This window comes from Acomys minous (assembly GCF_964271855.1).
Source record: "Acomys minous genome assembly, chromosome: 9".
Lineage (NCBI taxonomy): Eukaryota > Metazoa > Chordata > Mammalia > Rodentia > Muridae > Acomys > Acomys minous.
This window is the reverse complement of record NC_140490.1, coordinates 47,403,474-47,415,722: the sequence shown is the minus strand read 5'-3', so window position 1 is coordinate 47,415,722 and position 12,249 is coordinate 47,403,474. Positions and strand designations below refer to the sequence as shown.

General features: G+C 47.2%; 1 protein-coding gene across 1 annotated transcript; it reads right to left on the bottom strand.

The window, feature by feature from the left end:
- Positions 1 to 2,338: 2,338 nt before the first annotated feature.
- NHLRC1 (NHL repeat containing E3 ubiquitin protein ligase 1) lies at positions 2,339 to 5,807 on the bottom strand. The gene has a single exon (XM_084796255.1). The coding sequence runs from the start codon at positions 5,687 to 5,689 to the stop codon at positions 4,505 to 4,507; it is 1,185 nt and encodes a 394-aa protein (XP_084652381.1). The 5' UTR covers positions 5,690 to 5,807; the 3' UTR covers positions 2,339 to 4,504.
- Positions 5,808 to 12,249: the final 6,442 nt, after the last annotated feature.

Below are 12,249 nucleotides of genomic sequence, written 5' to 3'. Positions count from 1 at the left end.
CACTATGCATTATTTTTGCAACCTGGAGTCAGCAAATGCCTGTGGCCAAGCTTCCTATGTGGTTCATTCCTGGGGAAGGCAGAAGCCACTTTGTACACCCATTATTAACTAAAATTAACTTGGAGGTGACTTCAGCAGTGCTTAAACTCCGGGTTCCTTCTGCCTCCGGAGCTGTTTGACATGGGAGAGTTAGCCAGCGGTGCCACCTCTGGTGGTCCAAGGGTTGACCAAGGATGTGAGACTCAGGAGCTCCAGGATGTCAACATCCTAGCACGTGGGTGAGGATAGGAAAGGGTGGCAACTATGAACACAAAGCTCTTCCCACAAAGCCAACCCAGGCTACCGCAAAGCCACCACAATGCCTTTTTGTCCCCTAATCACCCAGCAAAGCCAGCACTGATCACCTTAGACATCTCCAAGGTCCCAGCTGCCTGAACCACCTCACTTTTTATCAGTGAGTAGAAAATAGGGTCTAGAAAATGTCTTTATTCAAGAAGTAGACCCGAATGTCTCAGTGTGTCGGGCACAAAAGATACAGCTTTGAACAGTACAAATATATTTCGTGATGGATTATGTTCTAATTAAAAGCTGGTAGAAAATGAAATCTGTTCTTCATAGCCTTTAAAGACATTTCAGCTTGGCCTACGTTTTTGTATGTTTCGGTCTGTTTGAGACTGAGTCTCACTTTGCAGTCCAAGCTGGCTTGGAAATTAAGGTTCTCCTGCCTCAGTTTCCCAAGTGCTAGGATTATAGGTGTATGTCACCACAATTTTCTTAAAATGTGTCATCGCTGAGTTGAGGAAAACCTCCAAATACTCAAAATGTAATTTGGCTTCCAGCTCACAATGAGAGCATATTGTTAGTATTTATATTTACCTTTGCCAATGTAGGAAGATCAGTGTGTCTCATTTTATAACTTAAGTATTCAGCCCCCATGGCATAAGAGTTTCCACTTGTGCCAGTCTCAGGGACACCAGAATTGTCGATGTGTTCACGGGAATGTTTACTCCCTTCAGGGTTAGGTTTTTTTTTATTCTTGGCACCAAAACTTGTAGGTTTAAGTCCAAATTTCTGCAAACAGATCAACTGAACAGTATGACTTTTGAGCTGAGTGTGGAAATTGCCACACTTGGGAAGCAGCAAAGACAGGAGGATTACAAGTTTGAGGACCACCTAGGTGGTAACACACAGTTAAGAGAAAGGTATAACTTTTGTTAGAAACTTTCTTTGCAATAAGCAGAAAATTCCACACAAGCTGGAGTAACCAGGGAAGGTTTTTTGTTTTGTTTTGTTTTGTTTTGTTTTTTTGAGACAGTGCTTTTCTGTGTCCTGGACTTGCTTTATAGACCAGGCTGACCTCAAATTCACAGAGATCCATCTGCCTCTGCCTCCCGAGTGCTGGGATTCCAGGCGTGTGCCACCACGCCCAGCTGCATTTTGTGATTTTTCTACCAATGGGTCCATTGATGATTTTTCTACTTTATGATCCTATAAGAGTGTTATATATTCAGGAAAAGGTCCAGTTTTGAAGTTTGACCTTAAGATAGATGCAGTATGGTATTCTCTTGTGATACCAAAGGGAAGCAAAGAGCTGAGGCATCTAGTCTGCTCTTCCATGAGAGGCGATGGCCTACATGTCATAGTGTGCTATGATGCTAGGCTGGGGTGGAAGGGGTAGCTGAGGTAGAAGGGGTAGCTGGGGTGGAATGAGTAGCTGAGGTAGAAGGGGTAGCTGGGGTGGAATGAGTAGCTGAGGTAGAAGGGGTAGCTGGAGTAACTAGGGTAGAAGGGTGGGGGTAAGTGCATTGGATGCTTTCTGGAATACCATGGTTTTAATTAATGGCGCACACACCACAGCACAGATATAGAGGTCAGAGAACAACTTGCAGAAGTTGGGCCTCTCCTTCCATCGTGTGGGTCCTGGGGATCTGACTCAGGCAGTTAGGCTTGGTGACAAGTGTCTTCATTGGCTGGGCCACCTTTCTGGCCTTCCAATTCATCCTCCACTAGGTTTCTTTTCTCTGCCTAGAGACTTCTCCTTGTGATCTGCCTTGTTCCCAGGGCTTAACTTTCCACCACCCTCCATTTGCTCCATCTTTCTAAAAATCCAGATCTCAAGGACAAGAGGCAAATTGGATTCCTTTGTTCAGTTTTTTGTTTCATCTTCTTGTTGTTTGTTTGTTTGTTTTAAAGAAAAATCTGACCACCCCAGGCTAATCTGTAGCCACAGCCGGAGCCTTTCTTGTCGCTTGTGAGCCCAGCCTTTAATAGCCAGGTCATCTCTCCAGTCCACATTCCTAGTCTAATCAAAGCCCTTGGTAGATGCCGGAGATGTAGTTCACACGGCAACTCACAACTGTAACTCCAGGTCCAAAGGATCCAACACCCCTCACAGGCATTCACGGAGGCAAAACAGCAATGCACATGAAATAAAAATAAAGTTTAAAATGTTTTAGAAGCTTAAAAGATGTGATTGATAATGTATTTTTAAAATCTTTTTAATTGGGTCATTGAACACTAGCATTATTTACATGTCATGTTCTGAAGGAACTCATTCTAGTGTCCACCCATGGTGACCTTCCTTAAAATTGAGCTCGCATCTCATCGCCTGGAGAAGTTTCGCTGCTTAACATTCAAAGTAGCTGTGAAGTCACTGGTCTACGGGTGATAATTTATTTGATTTTTTTTTTTGAGGCAGGGTCTAACTATGTAGCCTAAGCTGGCCTGAGGATTAGAGGTGTGTGCTGCAATACCCAGTAGAAGGCTATGGGGTGAGGGAGAAAGAATCAACCACCCAAGTTCCTGTTAGGACCAGTGGTGTTGTGGGGTACTCAAAATGCTACTATTGATATTACGTGATGGAAGCGGTGAAAGCAATAGTTGGGGGGGGGGGGGGAGGAAGATGATTAGCAAGTGAAGATGCTTGCTACCAAGCCTGAGTTCAACATCTGGGACCCAGATGGGGTGCAGAAAAGAACAGGCTCACTCACAAGTCGTCCTCTGACCCCGACACACATGACGGCATGTGCACCCACACCCACACAATAAACAAACACACAAAACAACAACAACAACAACAAGCAACATGGACTTTTATGGTCTGGCATGGCAGCTAGGCTTTCACCTTGGGCTCCTAATGTCAGCGCTCCTGTCTTTTGGAAGATGCCTCACTCATACTTTTGAGGCAATCTTCAGTGGACGCATCATCACTATCCAAAACTCTTTGGAGCTAGGCGTGGTGGCCCACGCCTTTCATCCCAGCACTCGGGAGGCAGAGGCAGGCGGATCTCTGAGTTTGAGGCCAGCCTGGTCTATGAAGTGAGTCAGGATTGTCACCCGAAATGCCCTCCTATTCCTTTCCTTAATTACAACCTCAAGGAGCCCTTGCGTTTGGTCAAGGCTGTGTACGTTTCAGTTCTAGACAGTTCTGAAAGGACGAGGCAACTGTTTATTGAGAACACAGTGTTTGAATCTCATTTTAAATGGCACAGAGAAGATCCCCATCACAAGGTGCTTCCGGCAGCAGAGATTTACCACACAGGAAGCAAAAAAATCACTTCCGCCATGAATGAGCTGAGGGAGACATCGAACGAACACAGGAATCTCATCTGCCCACGGTCCTAGCATACAGTAGCTCTGCAGGCTTTTCACAACACATCACTTAGGGAACGTCCCCTGTGCCTGTGGAGGACGGGGAGGGAAGGGGGAGGGGCAGGGGGAGAGGGAGGGGAAGAGGGAGAGGGAGGGGGAGGGGGAGGGGGATGAGAACACTTCACAGGCTCAGCCAAGCCTCAACCTTACTAGGTAGGTGACACTGAACCTCCTGCCTCCACTTCCCAAGTGCTGGGATCACTGACACACACTAACATCCAGGCAACCTTTGTCTTACAAGGAAAGAGCTCAACTTTGTTTCTTGTTCAAATCTTGGGATTGATAATAATCCTTCTACTCTGCCCTTGGGGGAGCTCACAGGTGAAGGTGACTAACACCAAACCAAATCCCCTCTCTTAAAAGATTCCATGGAGACCCCTTTCTTTGTCTCTTTGTGCGCTTCATCAATTGGCTACTTATACGCGCAGAGCATACTTAAGACCCGATGACTTTTTTTTTTTTTTGACACCTGGTATCGTATTTAAGAGCACGTGGTTTGAAGTGAGAATTGAGTTCAATCTGTGACTGTCCCAGTATATACATCTCTGAATAAAACATATTAAATTCTTTGGGTCTGTTTTCCCATCTCTAAAATGGGACTAATAATAAAAATTACACCACTGTGTGTTAAGGAGCAACTGAACTAAGATTTGCACATTTCTTAACATCGGGAATAGGCATTCACTAAATGACAAAGTTAATTATTAGTCTTATTAGGCAGTTATTACTGCCTCAAATCTGGTACTTGTGCCAGGCAGTTAACACTATCCCTGCCTGGATGGATGAGTGATAACTGACTCGCCCAGGGTGCAATTCACAACAGGACTTCGGACTCCAGGCCCCAGCATCCCCATCACCCTCCATTACCCTCCATCACTTTAAAGACTTTTATAGAATGGGATGCAGTATCCAGCACCAGAAGAGAATTCTCCTTGGTGAAGGCCAGCGCCACAGGGCGGGAAAGACCATGCGTAACCATTGGCTTCAGGGCTGGGAACTCCTCAGGCTTCCCCAAGCAGATGATGGCCGGCCCGGAGGTATCAGCAACAATCACGTTTCCTTGGTGATCGAAGGCCACGGCGGAGGCAGTTATTTTGGAGGGAAAGAGGAGGTTCAGCCCGAAGCTATCCACCTGGCCAATCAGCTGCATAGTGGAGTTGAACACTTTCACCCTTGTGTTGACACAGCCTGCCATCCCCAAGGGATGCTCTAGGACCGCGACGGCCCCGGTGGGGCAAGACACAGCCACCCCACGGGGATTGCACAGCTGAGCTTGCAATCTCTCAATCCTCCGAAGGACCCCTTCGGGGAAATCCACTTCCAGCAGGTGCAAGGTCCCCGCCTCTGCGTCAGTCACCAGGACCTGGTTCTGAGGCGTGATCTCCACACCCCAAGGCAGGGAAAACTGCTTTCCCACAACCAGCTTGATCTGGCCAAAGAAATCAAACACTTTGAGGGAGCGGTCGCCAGCGTCGGTGACAACCACGTGGCAGTCATTGGTGACAGCGACGTCCAGTGGGTACTTCACGTCTTGCGCTGCGTCCCCCTTCTCTCCAAACTGATGTGCGCCTCCTCCTCCAGAGTCAAAGATCTTGACCCGCCTTTTACCGTCGTGCACGACCACTACACGCCCGGTCTTGGGGCACAGTGCAAGTCCCGTGGGGTTCACCAGGGTCCCCCACCCGCCAAAGGCGTGGTGGCAGGTGAGAGCCCCGGGTGCACAGGGGGTGGCGCTGAGGGCAGCGGGGGACGCGTGCAGGGTGGTGCCCAGGAGCTCCAGAAGGTGCAGCACCGGCAGGCAATCGCTGGTGTTACAGGCTCGGCAGGCCCGCCTGCAGAAGGGACACTCGAGGGCCAGCGTCCGCGGGTGCGCGAGCGCGGCCACGCAGGCCAGGCAGACCACGTGGCCGCAGGGTAGGTTGCGCGGGCGCCTCTGCTGCCGGTGGCCGAACCTCTCGAAGCACACCTTGCACTCCAGCAGGCTGACCTCCGCCTCGCGCACCAGCTCGGTCCGCACCCCCGCCGCCTCCTCCCCCATCGCTCCCGCCGCGCAGCGGCCTCTTCGCAGTCCTCCGTCACGGTCACGGTCACCGGGCGGGGCGTCCGGTCTGACGTGCGGCGTCGCAGGCCCCCGGACCGAATGCCCGCTGCTGCCCTCTGGCGGGAACACGCCGCAGCCGTTCGCATGCGCCGTGCGCAGACCTTAAACCACTTCGCTGGTGGGGAGGGAGATGGGGCTTTAGAGATCAGAGTCTCCCAGCGCTGATGCCCAACGGAGCACCAATCAGCTGCCCTAGGTGCTGGGTACCAGAGCTGCGCAGGAATGACACGGCTCCTAGTCTCCGTATATTATGACTCTTGAGGGCAGAGATACAAGAAAGAAAATAACTTCAAGGGCCGAGGCAGGTGTGCATACTTCTTTGGTGTGTTTTAATCACACTTGTGAGAATGTAACACTCGCGGCACTGGGTATGGTAACTGTAATGCCAGAACTCAGGAGGCAGAAACGGGAGAATAGCAGTTGGTCATTAGAGGCCAGCTTAGACTACAGTGTCTTAAAACAAGCAAGCACTCCACCACCACCATCAACAAAAACCCAGCCAAAACAAAATAAAGCAAAACAAAACCACAAACGAAAAAAAAAAAAAAAAAAAAAAGAATACTTGTAGGGCCCTGTGTGGTAGTGCACGCCTTTAATCCCAGCACTCTGGAGGTAGAGGCCAGGTGGGTCCAGGACAAATCCTATCTTGAAACACACACACACACACACACACACACACAGAGAGAGAGAGAGAGAGAGAGAGAGGGAAAGAGAGAGAGAAGCAAACTAACAGACATTTGAGATGGGTTCGCCCCCTTGCCTGGTGGTCTACATAGTGAGTTCTAGACCAGTTAGAGCTATATGGCGGGACCCAGTCTCAAAAGCAAATAAAACAACAAGACACTTGGAGTTAAGAGCAGTTCCTATAGAACTGACTCCACACCGACCTTCCTTTAAGTGGTTTTCACGCATTGCTTTATTCACACCCCGTGGACAATTGGATAAAGAATGGCTGGGCTGTGACTGGAAGCCAGGCAGGCTGACTAATACGCCCTCTCACTATCTGGCACAGGTCATCAAACATGGCTGCGTATGACAAATGTTTGAGTCTCATTGCCAAAGGCTTAACTGGTCCAGCGTGGCCTGTTTACATAGAGGTAAATTTGAGCCAGTGATTCCATCCCACAGTCTTCCAGGCTCAGGTAAGACTGAAGGTGAAGGGACTGAAGAATTGGCTGAGCGGTACAGAACGCTTCCTGCCCCACTAGAGGACGCGAGTTCAGTTCCCAGAGCTTACACTGGGGGGTGCACAATCACCTGTAACTCCAGCTCCAGGAAATCCAGTGTCCTCTCTAGTACATACATATATTCATACAAATATAGACACCTGCATATAAATAAGTATGAGAAATATTTCAAAATTAAAAATGATTGGATGAAGATGATCTAGCATTTATCTTAGAACAATCTTAAAGTTATGGTCAGTGTCACCTTCAGGAATCCACTGTGCAGTATTCAAACCTCTCATTTCCGGAGCTAATTCTGTTTTACATGCACAAGGTCCTTGGTAAAACCATGTGTGAGATCATCCCTGTTTATTTAAAGGCCATAATCATGATCGTTCGCCCTCTTGTTCCATAGATTTTCAAGAAAATGGAGGATTCGATCCTTTGTTAACACCCCTGGAGAGAGAGTCCATGGAAGGCCAAGAAAAGCACTTTTTAAAAAATCAAGTGTTACAAGTCTCAGAGACTGAATAACCAAGCCAATGCTATGATTTCAGAATGTGTTCCCATTCTAAATAAGAAAGAAACTGAAAGTGTTATCTCACAGAAATTTCTTTTAGTAGTAATGTTTATTTGTTTATTTTTATTTCTTTGTGTTCAGGTGGGTGTCTGTGTAAGTGTATGTGCACATGTCTCTGTGTGTGTGTGCACGCGTGCGCACACGTGTGCACGGCCTTGGAGGTCAGAAGAAGGCATTAGGTACCTGGGAGCTGGAATTATAGGCAGTTCTGAGCCATTTGATGTGGGTAATGGAATCCTAACATGGGTCCTCAGGATGTGCAGCACGCGTGTTTAACTACTGAGCAATGTCTCCAGCTCCTCAGGCATAATATAGACTTACAGTGTTGTGTATAAGTGTTTTCGTTACACTGAGTGTGTGTACCACGCACATGGCTGCTGCTGTGAGAAATCGGAAGAGGACGTCAGATTCCCTGGAACTGGAGGTTATGGATGTCTGTGGGCCATGCTATGGGTACAGGAATCAAACCTCGGTCTTCTGTGAGAGCACTAAGTGATCCTCACTGTTGAGCCATCTCTCCAGCTCCTCAGAAAGGATTTTTAAATCAAGAAATACAGTTGGGATACAAAAACTGGACTATTTTTAGAACCAGTCTTGAGCAACAGAAATATGATGAAACTCACATCTTAAAATAATTTCCTTTAGCTCCATTTAAAAAAAAAAAAGTAAAACAAAAAGGAAATTAACTTAGTTGTATACTTTATTCAATCCACCATTTGGACACTGCAATCACCTGAAAATGTGAATGAGACGTTTTATACTCATTTTATGTAGTAAGTAAAAATCTGGCATGTTTTACACTCAAGGTGTACCCAGTTCAGTTCAGTTAACTTCCCTTTGTGGCTGGTGGCTCCCACACGGAGCGCGACAAATACAGACCCAGTCATGATAGACGTTACTTTTTAAAGGTATTTCCCTCATCAAATCCCTTACTTGTGTCTAACTTATCTCCACTCCAGCATTGCATCAAAACTATTCTAACACCCCAATTCAAGGCTGACTGTAGCCAAGCTGTATCTTCCTGGGGCTTCCAACAGCTAGCACCCTGCTGACCGTCCCTCTCTGCCTTCTCAGTCCTTTGCTGCCTCCGTGAGGCTGTTGGCAGTACTACACCACTAGCACTGTTAGCCCCAGGCAGGGTCAGCTTTGCAGAGCAGCAAGCACACAATCTCCTCCTGGGTTTTTACTAAGAAGCACCCCACAAGAGTTTGGTTTGTTTGAGGCAGGGTCTCATGTAGCTCATGTTGGCTTCACATTGGTTAAAGAACTGAGGCTGGCCTTGACATTATGGTCCTTTTGCCTCTAACACCCCAGTCCGGTGATGACAGGTGTATCCTGTTGTGCCAGGCCCAAGTAGTAAAATGAAAGTGTGGCGTTTGATTGGCAGTTGAGGTTTCCTCAGATACGCAAGGCTTCAAGCCTGAGTCTATTGAATTTTAGGGTCCTCAGTCATCATCACGTTCATAGTTTGCCTCCATCTCACCATTCCACCAGTATGTTCTAGTGTTTCTTGCAGCCCAAGATGACAGCCCAGCTCTCCTTTCTGTATAACCAAAGATAGAGAGTCTAATTGACCGCCTAATCTATTTAAAAACTTGAACTTCAGCTGGGCTGGGAGGCAGAGGCGGGGATCTCTGTGAGTTCAAGGCCAGCCTGGTCTACAAAGTGAATCCAGGACAGCCAGGGCTACACAGAGAAACTCTGTCTTGAAAAAAAAAAAACAAACCAAACACTTGTACTTCATTTTCATCTCTTTTTATTGCTTTTGTCTCTGAAGGGACACTAAGTCCATCTTTGGTTTTGCTCAACACTGTATCGTCCCCATCACGGGCCCAACAGGCATGCACTCCGTTTACTGGGTGAACGCAGTTATCGGGACAGGAGGAAATATGCAGGGATTTAAAGATCTTGGATGCGGTGGGGTACACCTTTAATCCCAGGGCTTGGGAGGTAAAGGTAGGCATACTGCTGTGAGTTCCAGGCTAGCCAAGGCTACAGAGTAAGACCTAGCCTCAAATAAATAATGAAAGCCTTGGGTTAGGCAGGTAGCTCCATGGTAGAATGTGTTGCTTACAGCACCAGCACCAACCAATCAGAATTTAAAAAACAAAACACAAAAAGTTTGCTTTTAGGCCGGGCCTGGTGGCCTATGCCTTTAATCCCAGCACTCAGGAGGCAGGTGGATTGCTGTGAGTTCAAGGCCAGCAGGGTCTACAAAGCGAGTCCAGGACAGCCAAGGCTATACAGAGAAACCCTGACTAAAAAAAATAAGTTTGCTTTTCAGAAAAATTTTGTCACTGAGAAAAGGCCCAAAGAACTTGAAAGGCAGGTGTTACGGATGTGCTATGGGGTGTGTAGTGCAAGCATAAGTTTGTAAAAACACATATGTGAAGGCAGACCAAAAAAAAAAAAGTAAAAGAAAACATCCCTGTCTTAGCAGCAATTGCTTCTAGTGAAAGGTTGGTTTTGTTTTCCTTTGGTAGTCCTCCCTAGACTTCCCAAGTTTTCAGATAATATGGTTATTTTGTAGTAACAAACATTTTACCACTGAGCGATATCCCAAACCTAGCATGTTATTATTACTAGTTTTTAAAGATTTATTTTTATTTTTTATTTTCATGCTGTAGGCTATCTGAATGCATGTATGTGCCACTTATGTGAGGGTATTCATGGAGGAACAAAGAGGGTATCAGATCCTCTGGACCTGAGTTATAGGTAGTTGTGAGCTACCTCACATGGATGCTAAAAACTGAGCTCGGGTCCTGTGGAAGAGCAGTATGTGCCCTTAGCCACCAAGCCACTGCTCCAGCTCCCAGCATGTTGTCTTTATCTTGTTGTTGTTGTTGTTGTTGTTGTTGTTGTTGTTCAAGCCAGGTGTAGCCCTGGCTGTCCTGGAACTTGCTCTATAGACCAGGGTGGCCTCGAACTCACAGAGCTCTGCCTGCCTGGGCCTCCTGAATGCTGGGATTAAGCGCATGCGCCACCATGCCCAGTTGTTTTTATCATTTAAGTATAAATAAATGCTCACCTCTTGTTTTAAAATACTGCTTCGACCAGTCAATGGTGGTGCACACCTTTAATTCCAGCACTCAGGAGGCAGATCTCTGTGAGTTCGAGGCCAGCCTGGTCTACAGAGTGAGTTCCAGGACAGTCAGGGCTACACAGAGAAACCATGTCTTCTCTCCACCTGTTCTTCAGCACTCACAGAAGGTTTTCAGGCAGATTTTTAAAAATTTACACATTAAGCTTATACAAAGCTGGGAGATGGGGACTGTTTACTAAAAACAGGGCGATTATGTTTAAGGTTCACGTATGAATCCGCTCCTGTGCCCAGTATTAACTTGGCCGCTCTGGTGGGTTTGTTATGTTGACAAGGAATAAAATGCATTCAATGGCACAAAGTAGAAAGCCAGAGCCATGTGAATTAAAGACAATTCTAATAAAAGCATCCAGAAAGGTTTCTTTGAAAAAATCCCTCCTCTCTCTCACCCACACACAGTGACCACAGACACACACGCACTAGTTACTTTTCTTATTGATGTGACCAAACACTAGACACAAACAACTTAGGGAAGAAGGGGGGAGTCTGTTTTGGGTCCGGGTTTGAGGGAAGACATGGTGGAGGGCTTGGACAGAGGCAGCTGCCATGCGGTGCATCTGACAGTTCACTGGCACTAAGAAGGAAGCAGAGGGGGCTTGGGCCAGAACCCAGGCTCCCTATAAACCATTAAAACCTACCCTTAGTGACCTACTTCTTTCAGCTAGGTTCTTAAAATTTCCAGAACCTTCCAAAACAGTGCCACCAGCTGGAGACCAGGTGTTTAGACCGTGAGACAGTTCACATTCAAATCATAACACGCAGGTGTAAACACACACTGAAAATTGCTTCCTTTATGAAATAAAATGACAAGAACATCCTATGGCAGTGAGCGGGCAAGCTAATGCCTCTGTGGGCTGAGTTTCCATTCATCTACCGGTCCCTTGGCATTTGAGAGCCTCTCTTGAACATATTCCAGGCCACCTTCTGTGGTCCCCGAGCATGAATCCTTTCCAGAACCAATCTCCAGCCGGCCAGTGGATGCTTTGCTTGTCATCCTTTATGTGTTCTTTCCTCATTCGGCCACATAGACTGCCTAGGGCACACTTTTCTTATTTCCTCCCATCTGCAGCTGTTAAGCCCGTGTTTGTGTGGTCATGCATGCAGAGCGGGGCAGTTAGCAAATCACGGTGCAGGGCAGCCAGTCTGTTATTTAAAACAACAACATTATAAAAGAGGCATTTTGGGGAAATACCAAGAATAATTCAGTGTCTGTACCAGGATGTATATGGGGTGTGTTTTCAACCTCAAGGCTTTAAACATCACAACTCCCTCAGTGAGAAGATGCATGACGTAGAAGACTGACTACATAAGGCTATCTCGTCGGTCTCCTTTAAGACTCTCTGGGTTTGAGTTATGGAAATGAATTCCAGTTACTGCATGAGCAGGAGTCTACCATACCACATGAGGCTTTCTTCCTTACACTGACAGCAGGGCTCTTAGAAGAGTAAACCAGGGGGCTGGAACCCTGACGGCCCCTGAACACTGCCAGCCCCTCTACTGTCCCCGTCTCTACTTCTCGGCTCTGTGGCAGGCCACGGCAACCCGAGATCCTGCCTGCCTGTAGTCATTAGTTTTGTCCTCTGAGCAGCTAACTTGGTTTTCAGCTCCGAGCTAGGAAGAAATGGAATACATCTCTAAAGAGAATTGGATT

What these genes read in the sequence shown, in the direction of transcription:
- NHLRC1 (XM_084796255.1), bottom strand. Translation starts at nt 5,689, where the DNA reads ATGGGGGAGGAGGCGGCGGGGGTGCGGACCGAGCTGGTGCGCGAGGCG.